We start from the raw sequence: 26,093 nt of genomic DNA on the forward strand, positions 1-26,093 counted from the left end.
CTAAATGTACCACGTTTTACTTCTTCCCAATCCAACTTCCACTCCTTGAGGACCGAATCACGCCCTTTCTGACCGGGGTGAGGATGATCCTTGTGGTGCACACAATCTCGCGTACGGGAAGACTCAATCGCATCACCGTCATGACTGATCCATGATGACTCCGCCGTTGCACCGTCGGTCATGGCGCCAATCAAGGGCGTCGGCACTAATCATCGCCGCGGCCTTTTTCTCCGCAGGCTTCATACTATTCTTCTACTCCAGACCTAGCTATGTTGCTCCAATTCCCGATCTCGAGTCCAGTCCTTCCCTAGCTTCTCCCGATGACACCAATCCTTGCTTTGTGGATCTCGATCTTCTCCGACAATACTCTAGTACCGCCAAAGTACAATATGCTAGGCTTGAGATAGCCGTGACACCTACGGAAAACTTCACTGGTTATGCGGATACTCTTAGCACGCGCTTTCCGAAGTTTCGCACCGTACACCTAGACACCGAAGCCCATCGAGAGACTCTGTCGCCGGAAAAATGTACTGCCACCGTGACCGTCGAGGGGCCTCAGCCCAGTGCACCCCCGGACGCATCTCATATCATATTCGGCCTTTCTACATCGATTGATCGCTTGATTGACTCCCTGGATGCGTTTGCGCATTGGGCTGCGGGAACCAATGCGCAGATCTTGGCTGTGGTGGATAGCGGGGGACAAAAGAAGGAGGCTGAGAGACGGGCGCAGGCGCTGGGAATTCGGCTTACCATCGTCGAGGAAGATAATGAGCGCTTGGATCGATACTTCTATCTGGTGCAGTACTTGTACAAGCACAAGGATAAGTCCACTCAGTGGGTGGTTATGATGGATGATGATACGTTCTTCCCGTCAATGACCCGGCTGGTGGATCGGTTGGCTACCTACGATGCCTCAATGCCTCAGTATGTCGGTGCTGTGACGGAGGATTTGCAGCAGATGTACAGTAGTGGCTACATGGCATATGGTGGTGCAGGGATCTTCCTATCTATTCCGCTTCTTGAGCAACTCCAGCCGTGGTTCGATGAATGCTACGTGTTCAAAGGGGGTGGTGACCACATGCTCTCGCAGTGCATCTATAAGCACACGAATACTAAGCTCTCCTGGGAGCGAGATCTTTTCCAGCTGGATCTCCGGGGAGATGCGTCAGGATTTTACGAGGCTGGGCGGGCTCAGCCTCTCTCGGTGCATCATTGGAAGTCTTGGTTCCAGGCTGATATGGCGGCCCTCAGCAAGGCGTCCAGCATCTGTGGCGAGGAGTGTTTGCTCCACAGGTGGCTCCTACAAGATGAGTGGTATCTTGTCAACGGGTTTTCCGTGATCAAGTATTCGACCGTGTCAGACGATCCCTTGGCCATGGAGCAGACCTGGAATGCTAGCCAGTATACTGGTCCGAATCCGTTTACTTACAGTCTGGGACCACTACGCCGCAAGGATGAAAAGAAGATTTCCTTTCGGATGAGAGATGTAGTGCAGGAGAAGGATCGAGTGAGGCAGGTTTATGTGCATGAGGTGACACCCGAGGAGGTGGAGGTGTTGGAGGTGGTTTGGAACCATGCTGCATAAGATGACAGTTTGATTAGATACACATAAATGTAGAGAGAGACATAGATACATATATAAGATACCATATACTGATTCTTCTCCCAGAATATGTGATGATGAAGACTGAAGACTATCTTTTTGGAATGGAAGATGTAGAGTGCCTCAGGCACCAGATCATCGGAACCGATCGCGATGGACCCGTTGAACGAACCCACCTGGTTGTATGAAGTATTCCGTAGAGGCTCCTGCATTTGCATCCTCGCGACGCCGTTATGGAGACCAATGCTCGCTAATTAGTTGCATTGCTGCCTTCCTATGGGCTGCAACTCCTCCTGCATCTCCGACTATGAACGGTTCCCCTCAATTGCTGCAAGCTGCGCGCTTCGCAGGGTCCAATCAGAAAGCAATGTGTGTTGCCCGTCACACCTCGTCACTTTCAACGAACTCATCTCGCAGGTTCTGTTGATTTCTCCTGTCCGTGGTGGGTATTCAATAGTCTCTCATTTTCTTCTTTTTCAGCTTCAGCCTGTTAACATTCTTCGAGTCTGTCTTGCCGTGTCTCTGCTGATCCCGCAATTCCAGCTTCTCCTGTTTCAGAGTAAATCCAGACCCTCCCGGACATTGGCGGGGCGCTTGACCCAGACGACGGCCTGACAGACGCCATTCCTGGTGAATTGATTGACTGGTTCTGTACTTTCAACCCGCCGAGCTTGTCTGGAGAAAAAGTGACAAAGAGAAAAAAAAAAGAAAGAAAAAAAAAAAGGGAAAAAGCGACCAAAGCCGGAGGGAATTTTCTCTGTGAGAGTCAGAGAGAGACGCCTAAATCCACCAAGGAAAAGAAAAGAGAGTCAAAAACGCACCGCCGGGCCAGTCCAGCGCCTACTTTTTTGCTACTATTAAGTGACTTAACTCAGTGACTACCCCACCTGGTGCCATCCATCGGAACAACTCTCTCCCTACCTCATCAACTCTCCCCATTCGGCCTCCATAACTTCCCCTTTACTTCCCCCGCCTTCCCTCGTCTCGCTTCCTTTTTCTTTTACTATCTTTCTTGTTTGTGTTCTTCTACTTTGTACGAGTGTTTATCATGGCCGACTTGCAGGGTCGCAAGATCTTCAAGGTCTTCAACCAGGACTTTATCGTCGATGAGCGCTACAATGTCACCAAGGAGCTGGGTCAGGGCGCATACGGCATTGTTTGGTAGGTTTGATATTCTCCAATGGAGTCACTCATCCTGGAGCTTTCGCTATCGTGTCGATGGATCTCATTGTTCTAACCATATCAGCGCCGCGACAAATGCTCACACCGGTGAGGGTGTCGCCATCAAGAAGGTCACCAACGTTTTCAGCAAGAAGATCCTCGCCAAGCGCGCTTTGAGAGAGATCAAGCTGCTCCAGCACTTCAGAGGCCACCGTAACGTGCGTTATCCTTCCATTCCTTCCGATGATTGCTCCGAGCCTCGAGGCTGACGTGAAGATGGCTTAGATCACTTGCTTGTATGACATGGACATTCCCCGCCCGGACAACTTCAACGAGACGTACCTGTACGAGGGTGAGGCTTCTTTATATACCTACGGATTTATATTTCACGCTGCTAACTCTATACTTCCTTAGAATTGATGGAATGCGATTTGGCCGCTATCATTCGCTCCGGACAACCCCTCACCGACGCCCATTTCCAATCCTTCATTTACCAAATCCTCTGCGGTCTCAAATACATCCATTCGGCCAACGTTCTGCACCGTGATTTGAAGCCCGGAAACCTTCTCGTCAACGCGGATTGCGAGCTGAAGATTTGCGATTTCGGTTTGGCCCGTGGTTTCTCCATCGACCCGGAGGAGAATGCAGGATACATGACGGAATATGTCGCCACAAGATGGTACCGTGCGCCGGAAATCATGCTGAGCTTCCAGAGCTACACGAAAGCCAGTATGTGTCCCTGATACCCCCCATACCCCGGCGCTGTAGCTGATCAATTCCCAGTCGATGTTTGGTCCGTGGGTTGCATTCTGGCCGAGCTGCTGGGTGGCCGGCCCTTCTTCAAGGGCCGTGACTATGTCGACCAGCTTAACCAGATTCTCCACTATCTGGGTACTCCTAACGAGGAGACTTTGAGCCGCATCGGCTCACCTCGTGCTCAGGAGTACGTTCGCAACTTGCCGTTCATGCCCAAGATTCCCTTCCAGCGCCTGTTCCCCAACGCCAACCCCGATGCTCTCGACCTGCTCGATCGCATGCTTGCGTTCGACCCGACGTCGCGTATCTCGGTTGAGGAGGCCCTTGAGCATCCTTACTTGCACATCTGGCACGACGCCTCGGATGAGCCCACCTGCCCGACGACCTTCGACTTCCACTTCGAGGTGGTCGAGGACGTGCAGGAGATGCGCCACATGATCTACGATGAGGTAGTGCGCTTCCGGGCTCTGGTCCGGCAGCAGTCGCAGGCGCAGGCCGCCGCGCAGCAGCAGCAGATTGCCCAGCAGACCAACGTGCCCATCCCCGACAACCAACAAGGCGGATGGAAGACGGAGGAACCGAAGCCCCAGGAAGCGCTCGCCGCAGGCGGTGGCCACCACAACGATCTGGAATCGTCGCTGCAGCGGGGCATGGATGTGCAGTAGGCTACTACTAGTTCCAAACTGCCGCTGCCTTCTCCAAATACAGTGTACATGTGTTCAGTTTAAGGCAATGGTGGGGAGGAGAGGCCTGACTATTTGAGACGGATTATAATCATTATCGTTCCGGAAGTCGCGGGCGTTTCCTGGACTACCTACCGCCGTTATACGATATTATCGATATCGCTATCTATCCGTTATGCTGTCCTGTGTTATGCCCTTACTCCCTGTCTGCTGGGATTATGAATTCTTGAAATGCAAAACGTACGCTCTTGGTCGGCTGTTCTCATTGGATGGATTTGTTTTTTGTCATTGATTATCCCCCGTTAAAGAAAGAACTGGTTCTACTCGCATCCGGGAAGTGTCGTTTTGGAGACATAGTATCTTCGCCGGGAACCTGCTGCTTTGCAATTGAGCGCTGATTCGAACACGGTCTGCCTTGGTTGAATGCCTGATTCAATAGATAGAGTAGTCTGATAAATAGCATTTTGCTTCTCATCTCACAATTCGTCACTTCTTGCATGTATCAGCTAGTTGTAATCTACCTGGTACCCAAATATTCTCCAGAAGCACTGTAGGTTATAATTGAAATCAGCCATAATCATAACCAGTCATCACCGAAACCCCAACAATACTATGATACTGTGATAGAGCAACGCAAGCATACTACCCAGCCAATCGCAAAGAAATATTACTAAACCCGACCTAGATATTTTCTAAGTAGAGAGCCATCATGCGATCTTCGACGAGAAATCTCACCCGCACCGGAAGATCCGCTTCCATCCGCAGGGCTCAAAGAGAAATTCCAGCAACAAACCTCACCAGATATCCGTTTACTATCGATCATTAACCAACAAACCACGTAATACATCTACCCAAACCCCGTCGTAAAATCCCTCAATAGCGCATCCCACTGAATATCATCCACGTTGAACATATCCTCCACATCGCCGTAGATACTATTACTATGATCATCAGGCAACCAGTCCTGAGATACCATCTCACCATCATCCCTACTAATATCCAGCTGATGATCCGTACTAGTAGTCGTCGTGGACAACGACGTACCATCCCTTCTTATTGGATCATTTCCCACTACCGTCACCACCCCCCTAACCTGATAAGGATAACACCGCGCCAACAACCGCATCTTGGAACAAAGACTCCCTACCACGTCCATCTCTTTGTCTGTGGCGGATAACATTCGTTTTCCGTTTTCATGTTGAAGCTTGGTTTCTAGTGCTGTGGCTAGCGAAGTGACCAGGGTGGGGTAGTCTGCTGTGGTGATTATGGATTGAATTTGTGTTTGATCTTGATTCATCGTTGAGGGAGAAGAAGAAGTGCTCCTGATAAGATTAAGAAGTGCCAAAACAGCAGTGGGGATGTATCCCACCGCGGCGCAGATACGAGCGTTCGTTATGACTGTTAACTGGGGGATCTCTGATACGGGGAGGTTCGTGACCATTTGGATGACTTCCTTGCTTCGTTGGATGAGGGTCATGAGCATGGTTGTTCGGATGGTCGTGGCGGGGTCTGTGGTCCAGAGGTCTTCGCGGAGGGATGGGTCCTCGAGACGCATTTCGGTGTATTTGAGTTCGGTGGTGAGTGCGGTTGCTAGAGGTTTGGTTATATTTCATGGATGACTATGGGGGAGTGGTGGGTGGGTGGTATTAGGTACCTGTTAATGGAGGGCAGCTTGGGAGGTCTTTCTCGATAGATGTCCGTAGGTTGTCGAATTGTCGCTGTAGAGAACCGCGCGTGACTTGCACCAGGGCACTCCCGCCGGATGCTTGCATCGAAGCGTAGACTTCGTCCATCGTTGCCATGAATGACTGTAGGTGGATGATTGGTGCGATCCAGCGATCTGATGGATACTCGGTGGTGGCGGTAGTAGATGAAGCTAGATTCTTGACGCACTCGTCAATTTGACCATCATGTTTCATGGTAATAGGTCTGCCGAGTGTGCCATAGAACCTAGTACCAGCACATAGTATATACTATTAGCATAACGTCGCATATAGGGCAAGCAGTCACTCACCCAACGGACAACCAATACGTCCCCAGAAGAGCCCTCTGCTCATCCACAGCCAATCCATCCCTCTTATGCAACCCCAAATCATGCACAATCGCAACACAAAGTTGAATCAACAGCAACAGCCTTGGATGATACTTCTCAGCAGGATACGTGTACCACGCACAATGAACCAGCAACCCACGAAGCAACTCGAGATTCCTCTCAGATCGGGCCACAATCCTCAAGGTAACATGGTTCATAATCTCCTCAGCGACGATCTTGCGTAGAGGGTGCGCACTGCCCATCGTCGCAGCGACAACACACAAAAATAGAAACGGCTCTCGGACCCTGAGTTCATCGGCTGTCTCGCCGTGCGGGATCAAAACAAACGGAAATTTGGCAGTGAAGTCAGCTTTGAATACCGTGAGCATACGCTCGGCCTCAGCTGGACTCAAGAGCCCCCGGTCTACGAGTGATGGCTGGCCCGCGAGGACAGAGCTGGTCGGTGGATTGGGGCCGTGGGACGGGTCTTTAGCTGCGTCTAGCAGCGCAGCTATGTCTGTGTCCGTTGAATTTCCTTGGGTGCAGGAATCATGAGAAGATATGTGTAAGTCTCCATTTGTGTTACTGTTAGTCGGTAGAGTATCATTAGTAGAGGTATCAGGCGATAATGTCTGTCCGTTCTGCTGCTGGGTCAAGGTAGCCAGCCGGGACAAGAGCTGGTCGACTTTCTTCTCTAGGAGCTCTACACGGCTGTAGTTCTTACTAGTTAGCACTGTAAGTGCTGTTCATCGTTGATGGAAGGGGAGTACCTCGGTGCAGCTTTCTGTCTCTGCTTACGCTTTGTCTGCGGAAGGTCAAGGTACGTGCACGACTTGCCTAGACGAGCGCACCGCTGGCACAGGTTGGCAGTCTGTGGCGTACACTTCGCCTTGGCGGTGGTGCACGCCACGCATGCTCTCCTTTTAATTGCGGAGATTGGGGAGCTCATGATGTCGCATCGTGAGGAGTCGGGAACGGGGGAAACGGAGCGGCCGGTTGATGAGGATGCTTACTCCCGCTTGCTGACAAGGAGTAGTAAGACCGGGGGATCGGATCGTCCGGTCGGGACGGTCGGTAATCCGCCAAATGTATATAAATGTCGACGAGTATAGCGACAGAATACCGCAATAGCATCAGACAGAATTAACTCATTCGATACTACTGAGATTTACTTATTATTACATTCCATAAATCAATATCGGAAATGTCCTCATACGCCATAACCGGAGCCTCCAAAGGCATTGGCCGCGAATTTGTGCGCCTGCTCGCCGCAGACTCAACCAATACAGTGCTGGCAATCGTGCGAAACCCTGAATCAGCCGACATATCAGATCTCGCCTCCAAGCACTCCAATGTGCACATCATCAAAGGCGATGTCACGGACCCAAACTCCATTCTGGAGGCGGCCACAGCCGCAGCTGCCATCACGGACGGCAAGCTCGACGTGCTCATCCACAACTCCAACGCCGTTGACATGGATAGCATGGCCTCTACCCCAAGCCAATTGCCATTTGATGCTCAAGCGATTCAGAACATATTCAGCCCGTCGCTCAACACAGCTATCTACGGCGGTATATGGGCGACGAACGCTTTCCTTCCCCTGATCGAGAAGGGAGCGCAGAAGAAAATCGTTCACATCTCTAGCGGCATGGCAGATGTGGACCTTATCAATAAGGCTGGTGTTAGTAGCGGTGTTGCATATTCTATTGCAAAAGCTGGATTGAATGTCACGGTTGCGAAGTATGCGGCGGAACTTGCGCCTAGAGGGATTAAGGTGTTGGCTTTGAGCCCCGGATGGGTTGACACGTGGGAGGGTAAGTCAATTCCATTGCTCTGACTTATTTGTCTTTGGACTGTAAAACGAGAGATGCTAATGTAGTCGGTGACACAGGGGAGAAACCCGCTGGGGTGGTACACGCGAATGAGCTCCTGCTGAAGATGTTTCAGCTAGTTGAGCCTGAGCTCAAGGGGCAGATCCAGCCCGAGGAGAGTGTTAGGAAGTGTCTCCAGGTGATTGAAAATTTGGATGCTGGGTCTAGCGGGTCGTTCGTAAGTCATAATGGGGATAAGTCAAGGTGGTTTTGAGTATGTGAAATGTGCAAATTGCATGAGTTGTCGGGCTGAATTAAACGCGCGGTGACGTACATAGGCTTGGGGGTTAGTAGTGTCTAACTATTTCAAAATCGAGCATATCTGGCTTTCCTTAATATTATTTGCAGTATCTACGGCTGTAGATCGAGTGTGGGACCAGCGAGGCAGTCCCAGCCCTTGCGGCCCTGGCCTAACTGATCGACAGTTTGCATTCTGTAATCCCGCATTTTCTCGGTCATGACCTCTTTAGCTTGGATAGTTCTTTGATCTTCATAGCCAGTGGGTGCGCTAGACCAGGAGACCCCAGAGTTGGGCAGAAAAAGATAAAGCTAGAAAGTAGACGTGGTTACTGTCAATAGGACGCGATTGGAAATCGACTCATCCATAAAGCCCACCAGTATTCCCCTTGTGACCAAGCGTTTGAACCTGCCCCTCTCCAAGTAGAATGAGCGGCGGCGAATACTCTTTTCTCTTTCTGCCCTCTTGCGCAATTACTCAAGCCGATGCACGAACCGAGGGAGGCGCCGAGCACACAGCCAAGAGTCGAATTTCAAAGGAGGCTGTCGCATCTCAATAAATTCCGAGTTCGGGAATGACTGTGACACCCACCTTCCATCTGATAACTTTATTGAGAACTGATTGGGAGAGAAAGAAGGAGGGGCAGCCAGATTTGCGAAAGTAGGCGAGCGACGCTACTCTAGATTAGGAAAGAATAGCGGCAGGTGTGTCAATCTGGAATGCAGAGGCGGATCAGATAACTTTTTTGTTTTCCTACCCGGATGCCAGCGCAAGACGAGCCACTTTTTTACATCATTAGTGTCTGTGAAACTGAAGAAATTTTGGTAAAGCTCACTTGTATAAACCTACCCTATTCTATGTATAATATTTACAGCTGAAAACATAGAACTTCGGGTTTTCTGGACCACTAACTCACAAATCCTCCGTTCCGATCTCGCTGGCGTTTCATCTGATAAGATGACCCCCTGTGGAGAGCGGCCTCTATTGGCCGCCGAGGACCCATTTCTGGCAGTGCCCGGAATCACACGATCCGGTGTCGAATATTCCATGTCCTCCGGATCACCCTGGATTACGGGTCTTGCTGGGGACATACCCAATAGACTACCTAACTAGTAGGCACGCCGTGGTATGCCGCGGAAAATGACACTTCGTACACTTCCAGTCATCTTTCCCAATGGTGGAGTCTTGAGCAGCAAAATCGGCACATACGTCAGTCTGTGCCAGATTTTCGGTTCATTCGGCGATAGAAATAGAAACAATTAATTTCTCTGCCTCTTTTCGGCGCAGATATTGACCAATATAATCGGCTCCACCGTTAGTGAACCGGTCCCTCGGTCTCGGCTCCTGTGGCCTCCTCTTTGGCCGGAGTTATTGCGGTCTCCGTGCTTAAAAGCAGCTCTACTCCCAGACTTTGTTCCCTCTAGTTTATTTCCTGTTGACTTCTCAAAATTTGCGTGATCTCCCCTCATTTCTCTTCAATCTCCGCTCTTGTAACACCTGCACTAAGTGTTCCATAATGCCGTCTGCTACAAGCATCGCATCTTTCACGCGACAGTTCCGCGTCCTGGTCGTCGGGGGCTCATACGGTGGCTTGACCGCAGCCCTGACGTTGCTTGACCTATCTCGCGGTCGAGTAGCCCGTTTCAACTCGACTCCAGATGCGCAGCCGCCGCACAGACAGCTTCCCATCCAAATAACTGTCGTGGATGAACGTGACGGGTTCTGTAAGACTCACCACTGATCTGGCTCCCCCGAAGTCTCCGCGGCTCACATCGCTAATGTGTATTCCTTATTGTAGATCACTTAATTGGATCTCCTAGAGCCTTGGCATCTGAAAATTATGCATCGAAGACCTGGACAAAGTTCGAGGACATTCCGGCCTTGAGGTCCCCAGACATTCGATTCCTGCGCGGTAGTGTGAACTCCGTTGACTGCCAAAGCAAAGTGGCCCGTATCCTTGACGCCCACACCAAAGAAACACGAAAAGAGAAATACGACTACCTGATTGCTAGTTCAGGACTGCGACGTGTCTTCCCAACCGTACCCCAGTCTCTTCGCAGGGATGAGTTTGTGGAGGAAGCCAAGAAGCACGTAGATGACATCCACAATGCCCAGGATGGAATTGTGGTTATCGGAGGGGGTATGTAGCTTGACCTTCGTCGTCTACTAGGAACATTGTATGACTGACCGAGGACAAACATAGGCGCTGTTGGTGTTGAAATGGCAACTGAGCTCAGACTTCTTCATCCCAACCGCAACGTCACTTTGATCCACTCTCGTGATCGTGTACTCTCTGCAGAACCTTTGCCTGCTGAATTCCAGGAGCGTGTGGGATCCATTCTGCATGAAGCAGGCGTGAAGCTCATTTTTGGACAACGAGTCCTCGACATCACAGCTATCGAGACCGAGGGAGAGCGACGGCTCTGGAAACTTGAGCTGGCTGATGGAAGGACTATCTATGCAGGCCATGTCATGAACGCCGTTTCCAAATCTGTTCCCACAACGTCGTACCTACCAGAAGAGGCCCTAACTGAGGAAGGCTACGTCAAGATCCGCCCATCGTAGGTCCCCTGGAGAAGGATCACTGAAACAAAGCTAACCTTAGGTAGCACGCAATTCCCCAAGACCCTGCCGAACGCCGAATCCCATTTTGCCGTCGGTGATATGGTTTCCTGGTCAGGAATCAAACGTTGCGGGGCTGCAATGCATATGGGCTATCACGCAGCAGTCAATGCTCATCAGCTCATGCTGTCGGAGGATTCGAACTACAAGCCTGAGTTTATTAACCTCCAGGAGGTACCTCCCGTCATGGCGCTCTCCATGGGCAAGACAGCAGTCACATATACTCCGGATTCGGGAACGAAGGATGGAGAAGATGTCCATGACGTTATGTTCGGCGAGGATATGGGTTATAGCAGTGAGTGATTCTGGTTTCTCATCTATAATCATTGTCTAACATGATGCAGTTTGCTGGAACTATATGAGAATGTCTGAACCTTGTCAGGCATAATGCACCCACACATGACTCTTCACTTCAATCCGACAGATCGGGTATCTGTCGCCTTTTTGCGATTGAAAGTCTATTCAGACTTTTCGTCACTATCTCATACTGTTAGGCATACACAGTTTGCTGGCTAACTGGCACTGCCTAGTCGGCGGTTATTGTGGGACCGGGCTCTGGCGTTTGGACTTTGACTCTTTGGATATTCATGAATTGTCTGACATGACTCGTACTATAATTCGACCTGGGTATCCTTGAATAGAATGTAACTGTATATGAAACATCACGAAAGCTGTTGTATGTGTGGTGCGACGAAGATAGGTAAGGCTGTTGCAGACACAAGAGATGTAAGACCGTCAGAAGACCACAACGGGAAGGAGGGGGTCAGCTGATTTGCAGGTCCAGCCGGAAGACATGACCTTTTTATAGTCGTAGAACTTGATGACACCTAGTCATCCTCTAACTAGCGTCAAAGCCAACGAGCACAAAAGTACAAGTCAGACAAATCAAGGAGATACCACTGAAGACGGTACCATTGTTGGTATCGCTTTCGATTATTATACCCTTAGTCCACTTCACAATTCGAAGCCAGTCAAATGAGAACTAAGGAACGGAAGATTCATTATTATATATTTTATGGAACCCGCCACGTGAATAGAATCTAAAGTCCTACAAGACCAGGTTTCAGGCTTGAGCTTGAGCCTCTGCCAACGCCTGCTTCCTGGATTTGGACTGGAGGTCCAAGTACGGCGCTTCACCCAGACTGCAGACCCGGTCACCAGCCCGGGCTTCAGCGTAGTCATAAGTGGCGCAATGCCAGGTGGATCTGTTATCCCAGATGGCCATGTCATTCTTGTTCCACCTGAAGCGAACCTGCGCGTCGTGGTTTTGTGTGACGAGCTGTCGAACGTCAGTATACCAAATGCTGGCAAATAGGTTGTTTCTGACTCACATTGAAGAGATACTGCAGCAGCATATCGGACTCGTCCTTGGTTACCCCATTGATCCGTTTAGTGAATCCCTTGTTCACATACACGGACTTCCAACCGGTAACAGCTATAACCACATTAGCACTCTTATCTATTTTGGAGATGATGGTTGATACGCACGGTTAGTGCGAACGACAGGATGAACCGCCTTAAGGTCTTCACCCTGATTAAGTGGTGATCCTCGGATTCCCTTGCGTAGGGGATTTCCCAGCCTGCGTGCTTCGTCATGGAAGAAGCTAGCATCGTGTGTGGCTGTCAGACCCTCTAGGAAGGCAGCCATCTCAGGAGACAGGCGGTCGTATATCTCGTATCCCGAAGCCCAGAGAGTGTCTCCTCCGGTTTCGGGCAGAGTGTGGATCTTGAGCATGGCGTAGTCCGAAGGTACACGCTCGAAACTGATATCGGTATGCCATCCTACAGAGGCGAAGCGACTCGTATCGCTGAGCTGGTGGGTAAGACCGCCTCCTTTCTTCTGCTTTTCGCTGCTGATAACACTGATTTGATCACCGAGTTCGCTGCCTTCTTCCGTCAAGGGGTGAACATGGAGGCCAGATGATTCGGGCTGTAGAGGGATATATAAGCTGTATATTCCACTGACCATACCAGATATCGCCAGAATTACTTACGCAGCCAGCCAAAACAGTCAGCCTTTCGCCAAATTCTCTCATTTGCTGGGGTGTGACATCCTGGTCACGAAGGAAAACAACGCCTCTTTTCGAAACTGCCGATTGTCAGTATGTCATATTCCACGGAATTTCAGGAAGCGCAAAGCATACTTGTCACTGCGAGGTCTTTGATAATCTGGTCGGAGTTTTCCGCCTTGAGTATATCGGCCACCTGAAGTCCTTTGTATTCTCTACCGATGACTGGAGTCAAGTCTTGCTGGGTATATGAGTCCAACAATCCGGAGTATTGTAGGGGCTCTGAAAGCCGTGGACGGGACTCCTCGTGTCCTCCGCGGATTGTCGAGGCTGAGGCACTCTCGACGGCTGACGGCATGTTGATTTCTGAATTGACAGTGATCAATATGTTTGTCGCAAATGAAAGCGCTATCTTATGAAATTTAGGAGCAATTATTTCCGCGGCCTCCGACGGATTCACGGGTGACTATATACTAGCAGGTATACAGACTACACGAGGTCTCTGCGAGAATTACGACTGCTGCCGACGAATAATCTCCACTTTCGATAAGTGACGAGTATCGGGAACGCGAGAGAAGAGAATCATGGAAAGTCGATCGTTCCACTTCTACCCGACTGGCACACGAGTGAAATGATGCTATCTACTGCTTTTGTCATTTGTCGCATGTTCCAAACTGTTCTGCGACAACCCGACCCGGATTCCTAGCCGTCTGGTGACATGAATCATTTCCCCGCATGTAGCACGGTGAAAGGGTCTCGTCTTATCCCTGAGCGCCAGTCACAAGTCAACGGTGCTGTTATCGGCGGGGCATCGGCGAAATTTTCGGAGGAGGCTTGCATCCTGCCAGCTTGTGTCGCTTTAGTGCCGGCCGCTAAAATCGCCCTTTGACGAATGAACAGTGCTCTCATGAACGGGCCTGCCAGCTGCCTGTCCAGCTTCCCTGCGCATAGGCAAAACTGCTCTACGGTAACAACCATCAAAGTGCCAAATCTGGGGAAATACATATGTTATCCATAAGTGGAATAGTCCATCCCATTACCGAGCTGCAGCAAAAAGAGAAGCATCCGGGGAAGCGCATCGAGGATCTTCAGCAACTGTCTGCATTAACAAGATGGGTATGAAAACTTCAACTGGACCCATCTTATTCGAGGCGATTCTCCGAAGCAACTAAAGGGTCATTGGCTATGAAATTCAGGGTGCCGCTGGGGATATGGCCAGGCTGCGCACACCAGGGCGCCCTAGGCGATGATGTGCTCGGTGATCCGTCTTGTGCAATCCGGTTAGTCTCCTTCTGGCTCGAAGGTATCGATTCAGTCGTAAAATCACCCCCGATATGGTTGGTTGGAAGAATAACCACAATGTCTTCCGCCATCGCGAATCGTATTGGCACTGCAGCCATCTCCGTAGTATGTATACTCCATAGAACAAATCATGCCTTTTAAGGCATACACCATGAAATAAGTATATAAGTAGTTCATGGCATTTTCTCCCACGTTTCGCCTCTAGCCCTACCTGTGTCATTCCTCTGCTCTTCTCCACATCCCCATTATCCACATCCAGTGGTAAACAGTAACCATGCCCGACGACATTGAGCAGGGTTACAACAAGGGCACCATCAAAGCCCACGATGTACTCGAAGACTCCCAATCATCCAAAGCCTCAATCGAAGTAGGACAGGAGCATCTCGCAGGCGTCACTCCACCCCACGAATCCTTCGAAGGATACCACCGCTTCGATCCAACAGCAACATGGACACCCCAAGAAGAGAGGAAACTCGTCTTCAAAACAGACTTGATGCTTCTAAGCTGGATATGCTTTATGGTATACCCCCCTCATTCCTTTCCCCGATTCGCTTTTACTTCAGAAAACTAATGAAATAATAACCAGTTCTTCGGCCTCCAACTCGACCGCGGCAACCTCTCCAACGCACTCACAGACCACTTCCTAGCAGATCTAAACATGACCACAGATGACTATAACAACGTACACATCCCCATCCCCTTTCCTTATCACCATCTTACCTACAGACTAACCTTCTTTAAAATACAGGGCTCAACAATCCAACTCGTCTGCTTCCTGGCCGCAGAATTCCCCGTCCAGCTTCTAATCAAGCGATTCGGCTTCAAGCGCGTCCTGCCCGTCATGATGCTCGCTTGGAGTTTGGTTTCCTGGACGCAGGCGTGGATGACCAGTCGGGCGTCGTTCTACGTGACGAGAGCGCTTATTGGTGCGTTCGAGGGAGGGTTTATCCCTGGTACGATTCTGTTCGCGACGTATTTCTATAAGACGAAGGAGTTGTCGGTCAGACTGGCGTTCTTTTGGTCGACGTTGAATGTAAGTTTACCTCTTTACTGCGTGATGGTGTTGGAGATGGGGATAGAGATATGTGGAATTGAGCTAATATACGGTGCGTGATTCAGGTTGCTCGCATCGTTTCCTCCCTGCTGGCTGCTGGTATTCTGCAGATGCGCGGCGTCGAGGGAAAGTCGGGCTGGTTCTGGCTTTTTTTGATTGATGGGTTGCTTACGTTTGTTATTGGGTTGGTTGTATGTGGTTCTCTATCTCGAGGTATACAGAGAGGAGATATTTGCTAACAGCTAAACAGAGTCTCTTCTACCTTCCCAGTTCCCCAACGAATACCAAGAGTGTTCTGTTCCCCCGGCCGTGGTATTCTGAGCGCGAAGAGGTGATCATGATTAACGTAAGTGCTCATAAACCATAACTTTTTTAATTGAACGGAATCTGACTGACCCCAACAGCGCCTCCTCCGCGATGACCCCTCCAAAGGCCTAACGCACATCAACGAGCGCGCCACACTCCACGACATCTTTGAAGCATGGAAAGACCCCTCAATGTGGGGACTCTACTTTATCGGCCTAGTAGCCTATATCCCTCAAAGTCCCGTGCAGTCCTACCTCTCGCTCACCCTGACTCGTCTCGGCTTTGACACCTTCGACGCAAACATGCTGTCGATCCCGTCCGCCGCGTTACAAATCATTCTCATGCTTGCCGTTTCCAAAAGCAGTGATATCTTTGGCGAGCGGACGTTCCATTGCTTCTTCGGCGAGTTTTGGTCCCTGCCGCTGCTGGCAGCTTTGGTTGCGCTGCCGAATTATGGGTATAACTGGGCGCGGTTTGCCGTTTCGACGATGATTTCCGGGTATCCGTATTTTCATCCGATTGTGTCCGCCTGGATTTCCGAGAATACGTTCGATGTGAAGAAGAGAGCGATTACGGCGGCGACGTATAATGTGATTGTGCAGATTGGGTCCATCATTTCTTCGCGTGAGTGTTTTGGCCCGGTTGAGATATTGACAAGGTGACTGATTGTTGAACAGAGATCTATCGGACGAGTGATTCGCCGTATTATTACACTGGGAACAAGGTGCTGATTGCGCTGTGCGTGCTCTCGTTGGCGGTGTTTGTCGCCCAACGTGAATTCTTGCGGCATCTGAACAGACAAAAGGAGAGGAAATGGCAAGCCATGTCTCCCGAGGAACGGGTTTTGTACCAGTCTGACAGGGAAGAACGAGAAAAGGAAGGAAATAAGCGGCTAGACTTCCGCTTCAAATACTGATGAGACGAATGTATTTTAATCAGACATGTTGGTAATGATAATCTGGACTTGGTAATTGGTTCCTTGGGCATAATATGACTGAATTCGCTTTAAACAGCAAATGGGTATATTCAGAAAGGTGCTCATAGAATGATCGGGAATATTCTTTCTAAGAAAGCAGAAATCCTTCGCCGGACAAGACTGCATCTGGAAATTCATTGCTTAAAAAGTTGAGTTCAGGTGTGAACTGACCCTCCGGAATTTGCGAGATAAAGTCGTTTATCAGCATTTCAACGGAGCCAGAGGGTAGAGCAGGCGACAGCGAGGCGAAACTCATGGGTGTACTTCTCACACCCTCCATGGGTAGCGAGTATGGTAGCAAGTTGCCAAAAGAGGGGTCATAGACGCTTTGAGAAGACTCAAGTTGCGTAGGAAATGTCGACTCCGCAAACTCGGTGAATAGCATGTCTTCCAGTGGCTGAAGACCATTGTACCCACTCTGCGCATGGTGCTCGAGACTAAGACTATCTTGTATATGCCCTTGGCCCACAGACTGCACTGCAGGGAGCTGAGCCTCGGTGGCAGTAGACCAATTATTGAGCGGGCTGATGTCGTCAGCTATGGGACCTGCAGCTTCCATTGCAGTAGTAGCCCGTTTATGTGTTAGGTCCTCTCCACCTGACGCAGAAGTTGTAGTAGCTGCAGGTAGCATTTTACTTTTAACTGAGGGTTGTGGTTCTCTTATTGGAGGTGATAAAGCAGGACCGCTTCTAGCCTGAGCATCTGCCATCTTTCTATACAGTAACTCAGCTAGCTCCTTGTTCCCCCCACCTCTGAAAGTGGAGAGGATGGAGTGTAAGCGGGCTAAAATACTGCTGGGGCGGCTTTCGTTATCCCAAGAAGGCGCCCGTGGCAACATTGCGAGGTCTATTACGGCATCGGCGAGTGAGCTGGCAATTTCATAGAGTTTCAACTCCTGAAAATCTAATTAGTGGTAATTCCTCTGGGGCTGCTGAAAGTAACATACCATACCGAGCCCGTGGGCTTCGATGGCCGCTCGTGGTAGTTGCGATACTATGTTCAATAGCTCCTTTGCGACCAAGATTGGAAAGGATGGAGAAGTGGGCCAATAAGTAGAAGATCCATGAGCGCTTTTTTTGGACGAGAATTTCCACAAGATCATGCGCATCCAATGTCTGGTAACGCAAAGGTCTGCCTTCTGTACGTCTGAAATATGGTCCAATAAAGCTGATCCGTCCTGCAAATTATCTTGCAGTAGCCTGAGAAAACGGCTGTCTAGGTTAGGAACTTCGCTGGACAGTGGCTCAAAGCCTCCCTTATCATCCTCGATGATGTCAAACATTTTTGACTGTTCGAACAATCGGAACAGATTGAGCAGTTTCAGAAAGGCCGGCAGAACCTGGGGCTCATCATTCGCATCAAGCTCTGGGGTTGAGATATCTGTTTTCAAGACTACGGGGAGTTTGTGGAGTATGCAGACGCCGCTATGAGAACGTTAGGGACAACGACACAAAGCAAGAGCGGGTTCTTTACCGTTCGGTGACAAACAACAGCCATAGCACACGGCGACGCATTTGTTGCTCTTCCGAGGGAAGGCCAGCGTACGAGACTTCTCGATGCAGGCACATCATCTGGGCGAGAGTGATAGCCTCCCTCAAGTACAACAGTGATTCGCTGGCGCCCGATTGGTGGTTCTCGAAGTATACATGAAGGAAGAAGGCCGTCCGGACATTGTTCAAATTGAGCCTTGATCGGTAATCGCAGGATCTGCGGGCCTTCATACACTCCGCTGCAAATGTTTCCGCAGTCACCGACTTGTCAGGGAGAGAACTTTGCCCTAGCCTTAACTGAGCGATCGTTGCCGCTGCCACAGCAGTTGCCAATGCATATGTCTCGTGGTCATTCTCCTCAACATCCTGTTGCAAACTGGACATGACACTTTCGACATCGACGATCGGCCAGACTGGATACATTCGCACGTGGTATATATAAAGCGGGGATGCGAGGACATTGGTGGGTATGCGAGATCTGTGTCGCTCGAAGTGTTAGACGGTAACAAGCACAATAAAGTGGCTTTCTGGCTGCACGACGCGAGCATGATCATTAACACACCTTTCCGATTTTGCACCGCATTCTCGCTGTACCGGTGTCGAGGTATGGTCGGTCTCCAAAATCTCCCCGCTCTGAGGGATCGAGGGTAGAGCATCATGTACCTCGATACCGCGTTGAGCTTGGTCTATTAGGTACTTGGTAGTTGCGCGCAGCTTCTGAGGACCACGAGGTTGCTGGACCCGGATGTAGGTACACTTGATGCGTGCATTGAAGCAGGACCGACATGGCTGACCACCACCACAGCGAATCTTTCGAATCTTACAGCCGTCGCATGCTTTCTTCGTTATACTTGCTCTGGAAGACATCTTTGTGGTTGTCAAGTCGCAGGCGTAGCGCAAGTTACTTCGATTGAATGCATGACAAAGGAAACAGGACAGAGTTGCGAGAAAAGTTGAACGGCAATAGGCTGTCAGTTGAGCCGAAAATCAGCCAGTAGCGTAACGCTGCATATCCCCAATGATGCGAGGAGACGGTTAACCCGAGGTCATTGCGGGGCAAAGCCTACGCATTCGCTGAGTGGTGCAGCTTGAAGCGACGCCTGGTGCAAACGTGGCGTATCCGAGTCGTTCGACGGAGCAGTTCTGGGTGACTCCGCTGCGAAGGTGCTGTATTGCTTGACTTGTGATTTTTTTTTGTCCAGAAGGTGTTGCAATGATACGATGAGGATGTCTAATGATAGCGGGTGATTGCGCCTTCAACTCCACGCGGCACGCCATTATCGAGACCCACCTCGTGTGCCTGGACTGTCCATCACAGACATCAGGGGATGTTCGTCCTGAAAAGCATTGCCTTCTTAGATGCAGAGTCATAAAGCTGAATGTATAGCAAATAAACACGAGACGAAGCGGCAAAAAACAATTGCAGTGACGATCACAGGATGTTGAAGTGGTTTGCAGGAGATCGCATCTACTCCATTGGCGTCAAATATCCCACAAGAACCATGTTGACATCCCACCAGGTAATGGCGAAGCAATTGGTGATATTAAAAGTCACTCTTGGGCGACAATTGCGAAAGAACGTAGAAAGGATGATAGAATTGCAAGAGATCATGAAAATCTTTAGCAGCGGTGGATGGATGTACTTGTAGGAACTCGGTCGCCGCGGGCTGGACTATAAACGGCAGTCTGCCTGCTGTCACCTGACAAGCATACTATCTCAAATGGGATAATAATGACAGATTGCACTCGTTTACTCCAATTATCACTGCTAAGGCCTCTCCTCCACACTCATGGCTATTGCTATCTTCACATTGCAGCACTTCATTAGCAGTACATGGAAACCGGAGATAGACACTGAGCAGCCTTTCTCGGAACTGGCTAAGACCACTAGTGCCTATGCTAAAACATCCAGGCTAAAGCAGAGCCAGACCCTCCGAGTATTCCTCCGACGCCTTTGCTGGCCTCCGCATTTGCCCCTCCTTGACTTATTGCTCATCTGATTGGTCTTCACAAGCACGAGGACCCGGAGACTCTGTCAAGAACAGCTTTCATTCGATTCCAGTACAATGACCGCATCTGCCTGACCAATCGCGGCCAGATCGCGATGGCAGCTCCCCGGGCGCAACGCAATGGCTGTCGCAACCAAATAAATTGGTTCATGACCCCTCACAGATTGCAATGAATACGCTCTGACTTTTCATTCTATTCCCTATTTACGTTTCACTGGCTCTCAAGAAGATACTCTACATATAATCATGGCGTGGCCAAACAAGAACAAGGACATGCTCTACCGGCGAGTGGGCAATTCTGGTCTCCACGTCTCTGCACTTGGACTGGGAGGCTGGTTAACGTGAGTATCTGTTCATCTCAGAGAAGAGTTGAACATGGCTAATTCTTGACTATAGTTTTGGCGGTCATGTCGACAACGGTAAGAATCACTAAGTTTGCCTTAAGGCACACCAAAAGCTAACTCATTGCCCTAGAAATCACCTTCAACTGCATGAAGCAAGCTTACGACTTGGGAATCAACTTTTTCGACACAGCTGAGAGCTATGCGGGCGGACAATCAGAAATCGTCATGGGTCAAGCCATCAAGAAGTTTGGCTGGAAGCGCAGCGATCTCGTCATTAGCACCAAGGTACGTGCCGTTCTATGCGGCCAGAGTATACGCAAGCTAATCAGTCAACAGCTCAATTGGGGTCTGGCGAATGGCGAGATTCTAATCAATAACCACGGTCTATCCCGCAAACACATCATCGAAGGCACACGAGCATCTCTTGAGCGTCTACAGCTCGAATATGTCGACATCATATACGCCCACCGCCCCGACCGTCTAACACCCATGGAAGAGACAGTGAGAGCCTTCAACCATGTCATTGAGAAGGGATGGGCATTCTACTGGGGTACATCGGAATGGTCCGCGGACGAGATCAGCGAGGCTTGTGGTATTGCCAGAGCTTTGGGACTGATTGCGCCCATTGTCGAACAACCTCTGTACAACATGTTGGATCGGCAGAAGGTGGAAGGCCAGTACCAGCGACTGTACTCCCGCTGCGGCATTGGTTTGACCACCTTCTCACCATTGAAGATGGGTCTCCTCAGTGGCAAGTACAACGATGCGACGACGCAGCCTCCACCAGGATCTCGCTTCGCAGAGAGCAACGACAAGTTCGCAAGCAGCGTGCGCAGAGACTGGGAGAACGAGCAATGGGCTGGGAATATCAAGAAGATCGTTGGATTGAAGGTATGCTACTTCACTCAATCAATTAAGGCATATCGCTAACAAATTTCTAGGAGGTTGCGGACAAAATGGGCGTCAAACTGTCGCAATTGGCTCTGGCATGGTGTCTCAAGAACGAGAATGTCTCCGCTGTGATCACCGGCGCCTCTCGGCCAGAGCAGGTTGTTGACAATGTAGAGAGTCTGAAGTTACTCCCACGCCTGACACCGGAGATCATGGCCGAGATTGATGAGTATTTGCAGAACAAGCCAGACCAGGACCCAGCTAGACAGGATTAAGTAACTATCAATAATGTAGACATGACACGAGCACAGAACAAAAGCAAAATTACAAATCCCATTCAACCAACTCCTTACATAGAACCATAAGCACGTGTCCGCACCCCCTCTCACCTATTACATCACCCCCGCATTTCCTCCCTCCACCTTCCCCTCTCACCCATAGTACTCTTCACACCATCTATCCCCTTACCACTATTTATCACCAATACACACCAACAATGACCACCCTTAATGAATCCACACCCCCCAGCCCCCACCCCCAACCCAACACCCATACCAACACCGCACCTCTCTAACCACCATCAACAAGAAAAGAAACCCCCCCTCCTCACCCTGCCGCCCGAACTCCACCTCCAAATAACCTCCCACCTCCCCCTCCTCCCAGACATCTACTCCCTTCAAGCAACCTGCACCTACTTCTACACTCTCATCCCACAACCCAGCCACTCGGCCCTCCTCGCAGCCGAAACCACCGACTACGCCATCGCCCATGACCTCTACACCTGCCGATACTGTCTGCGACTACGTCCAGGCTCTGTCTTCGCGGACCGGATGCTCCGGCGCGGAAGAGGTCGGTACGGACGGGACAGGGCGAAGAGGTTCTGTGTTGATTGCGGGGTTCTGCCGAGGGGGGAGGGCGAGGGAGAGGAGGCGAGGTATGGAGCTGGGGCGTTGGTGAGGGTGGAAGGCGAGCTGAGGGTGTTTTGTGGTGGTTGTGGTGGGTTGAGGAGGGTGGGGATGGTCTTGGGGGTTGCGGGTGGTGTTGGTGGTGGGGGGAAGAGGGAGAGGGTTGTTTGTGAGGGGTGTTGGGGGGTGGCGGGGTGGATTTGATAGTTTTATAAGATGGTGTTGAGTTGTGATACCCATTTGATGTTTATTTATTGCTTTTGTGCTGGGGTGGGTGGGCTTGAAAAGGGGATAGGGAAGAGGGAGGTAAGTGCGTGATATGCTTTAGTTAAGAACATGATTGAACAGGCATACCAACGCAGACTGACAGGACACAAAGTTTCAATTATAGGAAACCATTCAACGAGCCGGCGATCTCAATGTCCCCCTCTTCTTCGTTGTCTTCATTGTCGTCATCACCCCGTGCATCAAAGTCGAAGTAAAAGTCCGCGTGCTCGTCAGAGATGTCACACTCGGTCAAGATCATGGTACTGGTTTGGTCCAAGCAGGTCCATGATCTACCAATGCCCTTTGCTATGGCTTGTTGGTCTTGCGGGTTCACCTCCGCCAAGTACCGAAGGCCGTAGGAGACTTTGTATCCGTCGTGATCACTGTTAGAAGACTCAGCAGGGCTGGATGGGGATACCGTATCTTCTGCGGGAGTAAATCGCTCGACGACCATCCCATGTTTATAATGTGTCACGTATACATCGTGAACGGTTCCTGTGGTGGGTGCTTTTAGCCCTTTGATAAGGTATTTTTCAAGTACTCCCATGTCGCTAGCCTTGAAAGTGTCGAATGCCGATATACTCCGAACTTTAGCATAGCGAATACCACGCATCTTCAATGCACCGATCATCAAATCCCGAATCGTCACCTCACGATACTCTTTCACAGAGGTAGATGTAGATGTAGATATAGCCGAACAACCAACATAATCCTCCGCTGCCGCAAACAGAACAGCAAGAATACACGCCATCATAACCGCCAACCCGTAGCAGCTGCCAACATGTAGAATATTGCAGATGCATTCAGTTAACACAGCCGTGGCCATAATGTAGGTGAGTCTGCAGACACATCAGTCAACCAATCAATTCGAGGTGCTGGAGATCCCACTTATTATGACTGCGTCCCATCGCACAAACAACCCTACCAATCGTCTTAGAGAGACGATCTTCTGCACACTCATCACGCACCAACGAATCATCAAATTGCTTCAACGTCCGAGCAAACTCATAATCATGTCCCCATGCATGAACCGTGATCTCCCCATTCAGGACTTCTCCATCTGTAGTGATCGAGTACATCTGGGCTGCTTCGTAAGCTGCGAGCAATAGGAGTATAGGTTTGAGCATCTTGGCGGTTGTATTGTCATCCACACTATCTTCCAAGGATTGTGATGTGCTTAGGGGACGAATAATGTAAGTATATCCAAAGCTCGTCAGGTGATGATAAGATTATGACATACCCCGAACACAAAGCGCACACAACAGAACAAATACTGCTCAAAAACCCAACAGTTTTACTCAGACACTCAAAACCCATATCGACGGTATCCAGCTGCTGCTGCAAAATGCTACGCGCAGTTTCGCGCGACACGCGAGCATCATATTTTGATAACAGGGCTGTGACTTGCGGAGTGAATTCTGTGAAAGGTTGTGCGCCGCTATTACTACTGATGAGTTTATTCACGATCGGGGGGCTTGAGCGGCGGTCACGTGGATATGATCCTGGGATTTTGATCATGGAGTCCATGGTTGGGGATTGGGTTGGGTGTTGAGGTGAAGGAGGGGGATGGGTTGGGCTGTGCATTATGGAGGGGGGATACTATTTGTGTTGGGTGGATGCATTGGGTTTGTTTGATTGTTGGTTTGGTTTGATTTGGGTTTGGTTTGCTATGTAGATTGTAGGGGTGGTAGTGAATGGTAGAGTGGTGTGGTGTGTTGGGTATAGTTCTCAGTATGGAGTAGGGCTTTGGTATTAGTGATAGAGATACATGTTGGTAGTACTAGGGATGAGATAGGTAGTATACAGATTATATTAGAGAGGGTCCTTTGTCGGGGATATTGTAATGGAGAGGCACTCTTGCTAGACCTAGACCAGACTTGAGATCGAATGATGCTAATCACAGCTCATACAGAGCATCAACGCTAAGAAGCGAAGATACTTCGATAGCATGCAGTGAGTGCAAGATCAACACTGTCAATAAGCCCTCGCGTCATATATACACTAGACTCATGGCACAATCTTCAACGCCTACCTGAAGACCATAACTAAGATATACAGACAACCAAGAGCAGAGGCACTGATAGCCCTGAAAGAAGACTGCCGTCCACATCAGATGACTAACCCAGGGGCAGGAATCCAGATCCAAGCAACCTTAAGTGCAGATATACCAATCAGACCGGATCAACCACACTTAGCTCTAATGACGCCATATCGTAAACAAATCACCAATATAAACTTTTAGTAGATATCAACACATATTAGTATTAAAGATTTAAATCTACATACTTGGTACTTCACAGTATCTACAAAATCTCCCTTGCTGACCCCACAGCAAACCCGGCATTTCCCTGCAAAAGCAAGCCACTCGGAGGTGTGCTGACAGGCCAATCAATCCTTCCCAGAAATAGTTCATTTATCAGCAAAGCAAAAAGCAATACACTATAAAACACAGTAAGCATCAAGCATATCCCGGTTTTACAAATATAACCTCAAACTGAATCAGAGTAGTAGTAGTACTTTCCATCACATTCCATCAGAGTGTATGATCGTCCACCGCCATTCCGCTGATTTGTCATCTCAGCTTCAAGTTTAGGAATCAACCCCTCTCTCTCCACTCCGCCTTGATCCGATCTATATTCTCCTAAACATATTTATAACCCAAGGATTGCCCACAGCTTGCTTGATTGCTTGCTTGCTTCATCATACCAAACCAGAACAAACTTCCTCAATCTCCAAACAATACTATACACCAATTTCACAAACCGCCAAAATGTCCTTCGGAACCATCTACACCTACCCCAACAACCCCCGGGTCATGAAGGTACCCTCCCTCCCACTATATCCCCCCCATCTACCACCCAAACTAACCACCAACTTAACTGAACTAGACCCAAGCGGCCGCCAACTTCAACAACCTGACCCTCACCCTGGCTGATTTCAAGATGGGCGAAACAAACCGCGACCCGACCTTCCTCAGCAAGTTCCCCATGGGCAAGGTTCCCGCCTTCGAAGGCGCAGACGGCACCCTCCTGGCCGAATCTGACGCCATCACGCAGTTCGTGGCCGAGAGCGGTCCCGCAGCGGGTCAATTGGTCGGCAGCACGCCCGCCGAACGGGCGCTGATCCGTCAGTGGATCTGCTTCGCGGACGGAGAGGTGCAGAGCGCGGTGATCTCGTTGGTGCTGTGGCGGCTCGGGTACAAGGCGTATGATGAGGCGACGGAGAAGAGTGGGCTGGAGAAGTTGACCCGGGCGTTGGGAGCTTTGGAGAATCGGTTGAAGGGGAGGACTTGGGTGGCTACGGAGAAGTTGAGCTTGGCGGATATTAGTCTGGCCGCGGCGTTGTATTGGGGATTCTCGGTGAGTATTGATGCCGAGATGAGGAAGGATTATCCCGTTGTGGTGGCTTGGTATGAGCGGGTTCTTGAGAGTGAGCATGTTAAGGAGGCGTTTGGACCTAAGGTCTTCGTGGAGAAGAGGAAGGAGCCTGAGAACTAAGTCAGAGAGATGCATGGATTGGGGCCGGTCCGCGATCATGATTTATGACTTATTAGGAAAAGCAATACAAATTGACT

General features: G+C 50.0%; 11 protein-coding genes across 11 annotated transcripts; 7 read left to right on the forward strand and 4 right to left on the reverse strand.

Moving 5' to 3' along the window:
- Positions 1 to 154: 154 nt before the first annotated feature.
- Positions 155 to 1,585, forward strand: AtWU_05746 (glycosyltransferase family 31 protein; the record flags this gene model as incomplete). The annotated part of the gene is made up of 1 exon (XM_035500856.1): positions 155 to 1,585. One exon carries the CDS (start codon positions 155 to 157, stop codon positions 1,583 to 1,585), a length of 1,431 nt encoding a protein of 476 aa, XP_035356749.1.
- Positions 1,586 to 2,651: 1,066 nt separating this feature from the next.
- Positions 2,652 to 4,185, forward strand: mpkA (mitogen-activated serine/threonine-protein kinase SLT2; the record flags this gene model as incomplete). The annotated part of the gene is made up of 5 exons (XM_035500857.1): positions 2,652 to 2,764; positions 2,850 to 2,982; positions 3,050 to 3,116; positions 3,179 to 3,493; positions 3,548 to 4,185. The coding sequence occupies 5 exons, from the start codon at positions 2,652 to 2,654 to the stop codon at positions 4,183 to 4,185; spliced, it is 1,266 nt and encodes a 421-aa protein (XP_035356750.1).
- Positions 4,186 to 5,050: 865 nt separating this feature from the next.
- On the reverse strand, positions 5,051 to 7,184 carry AtWU_05748 (ISWI chromatin-remodeling complex ATPase ISW2; the record flags this gene model as incomplete). The annotated part of the gene is made up of 4 exons (XM_035500858.1): positions 5,051 to 5,793; positions 5,858 to 6,153; positions 6,218 to 6,946; positions 7,006 to 7,184. 4 exons carry the CDS (start codon positions 7,182 to 7,184, stop codon positions 5,051 to 5,053), a joined length of 1,947 nt encoding a protein of 648 aa, XP_035356751.1.
- A 255-nt stretch (positions 7,185 to 7,439) lies between these two features.
- On the forward strand, positions 7,440 to 8,320 carry AtWU_05749 (SDR family oxidoreductase; the record flags this gene model as incomplete). Its single annotated transcript, XM_035500859.1, has 2 exons — positions 7,440 to 8,049; positions 8,127 to 8,320. 2 exons carry the CDS (start codon positions 7,440 to 7,442, stop codon positions 8,318 to 8,320), a joined length of 804 nt encoding a protein of 267 aa, XP_035356752.1.
- A 1,540-nt stretch (positions 8,321 to 9,860) lies between these two features.
- Positions 9,861 to 11,354, forward strand: AtWU_05750 (putative pyridine nucleotide-disulfide oxidoreductase AMID-like; the record flags this gene model as incomplete). Its single annotated transcript, XM_035500860.1, has 5 exons — positions 9,861 to 10,068; positions 10,143 to 10,484; positions 10,548 to 10,905; positions 10,954 to 11,261; positions 11,311 to 11,354. The coding sequence occupies 5 exons, from the start codon at positions 9,861 to 9,863 to the stop codon at positions 11,352 to 11,354; spliced, it is 1,260 nt and encodes a 419-aa protein (XP_035356753.1).
- Positions 11,355 to 12,029: 675 nt separating this feature from the next.
- On the reverse strand, positions 12,030 to 13,333 carry AtWU_05751 (TauD/TfdA dioxygenase family protein; the record flags this gene model as incomplete). The annotated part of the gene is made up of 5 exons (XM_035500861.1): positions 12,030 to 12,245; positions 12,298 to 12,401; positions 12,455 to 12,896; positions 12,961 to 13,055; positions 13,111 to 13,333. The coding sequence occupies 5 exons, from the start codon at positions 13,331 to 13,333 to the stop codon at positions 12,030 to 12,032; spliced, it is 1,080 nt and encodes a 359-aa protein (XP_035356754.1).
- Positions 13,334 to 14,551: 1,218 nt separating this feature from the next.
- AtWU_05752 (putative MFS transporter) lies at positions 14,552 to 16,553 on the forward strand (the record flags this gene model as incomplete). The annotated part of the gene is made up of 7 exons (XM_035500862.1): positions 14,552 to 14,797; positions 14,864 to 14,959; positions 15,026 to 15,310; positions 15,397 to 15,522; positions 15,582 to 15,677; positions 15,736 to 16,261; positions 16,315 to 16,553. 7 exons carry the CDS (start codon positions 14,552 to 14,554, stop codon positions 16,551 to 16,553), a joined length of 1,614 nt encoding a protein of 537 aa, XP_035356755.1.
- A 148-nt stretch (positions 16,554 to 16,701) lies between these two features.
- On the reverse strand, positions 16,702 to 18,970 carry AtWU_05753 (Zn(II)2Cys6 transcription factor; the record flags this gene model as incomplete). Its single annotated transcript, XM_035500863.1, has 4 exons — positions 16,702 to 17,508; positions 17,560 to 18,037; positions 18,087 to 18,581; positions 18,666 to 18,970. 4 exons carry the CDS (start codon positions 18,968 to 18,970, stop codon positions 16,702 to 16,704), a joined length of 2,085 nt encoding a protein of 694 aa, XP_035356756.1.
- Positions 18,971 to 20,358: 1,388 nt separating this feature from the next.
- Positions 20,359 to 21,622, forward strand: AtWU_05754 (putative voltage-gated K+ channel beta subunit (KCNAB); the record flags this gene model as incomplete). Its single annotated transcript, XM_035500864.1, has 5 exons — positions 20,359 to 20,453; positions 20,509 to 20,531; positions 20,587 to 20,741; positions 20,793 to 21,347; positions 21,398 to 21,622. The coding sequence occupies 5 exons, from the start codon at positions 20,359 to 20,361 to the stop codon at positions 21,620 to 21,622; spliced, it is 1,053 nt and encodes a 350-aa protein (XP_035356757.1).
- Positions 21,623 to 22,637: 1,015 nt separating this feature from the next.
- Positions 22,638 to 24,046, reverse strand: AtWU_05755 (aldehyde dehydrogenase family protein; the record flags this gene model as incomplete). The annotated part of the gene is made up of 3 exons (XM_035500865.1): positions 22,638 to 23,358; positions 23,408 to 23,695; positions 23,760 to 24,046. The coding sequence occupies 3 exons, from the start codon at positions 24,044 to 24,046 to the stop codon at positions 22,638 to 22,640; spliced, it is 1,296 nt and encodes a 431-aa protein (XP_035356758.1).
- Positions 24,047 to 25,289: 1,243 nt separating this feature from the next.
- On the forward strand, positions 25,290 to 26,016 carry AtWU_05756 (glutathione S-transferase family protein; the record flags this gene model as incomplete). The annotated part of the gene is made up of 2 exons (XM_035500866.1): positions 25,290 to 25,340; positions 25,408 to 26,016. 2 exons carry the CDS (start codon positions 25,290 to 25,292, stop codon positions 26,014 to 26,016), a joined length of 660 nt encoding a protein of 219 aa, XP_035356759.1.
- Between the last annotated feature and the right edge of the window lie 77 nt (positions 26,017 to 26,093).

The sequence above is a fragment of the Aspergillus tubingensis genome (assembly GCF_013340325.1).
Source record: "Aspergillus tubingensis WU-2223L DNA, scaffold_7, whole genome shotgun sequence".
Lineage (NCBI taxonomy): Eukaryota > Fungi > Ascomycota > Eurotiomycetes > Eurotiales > Aspergillaceae > Aspergillus > Aspergillus tubingensis.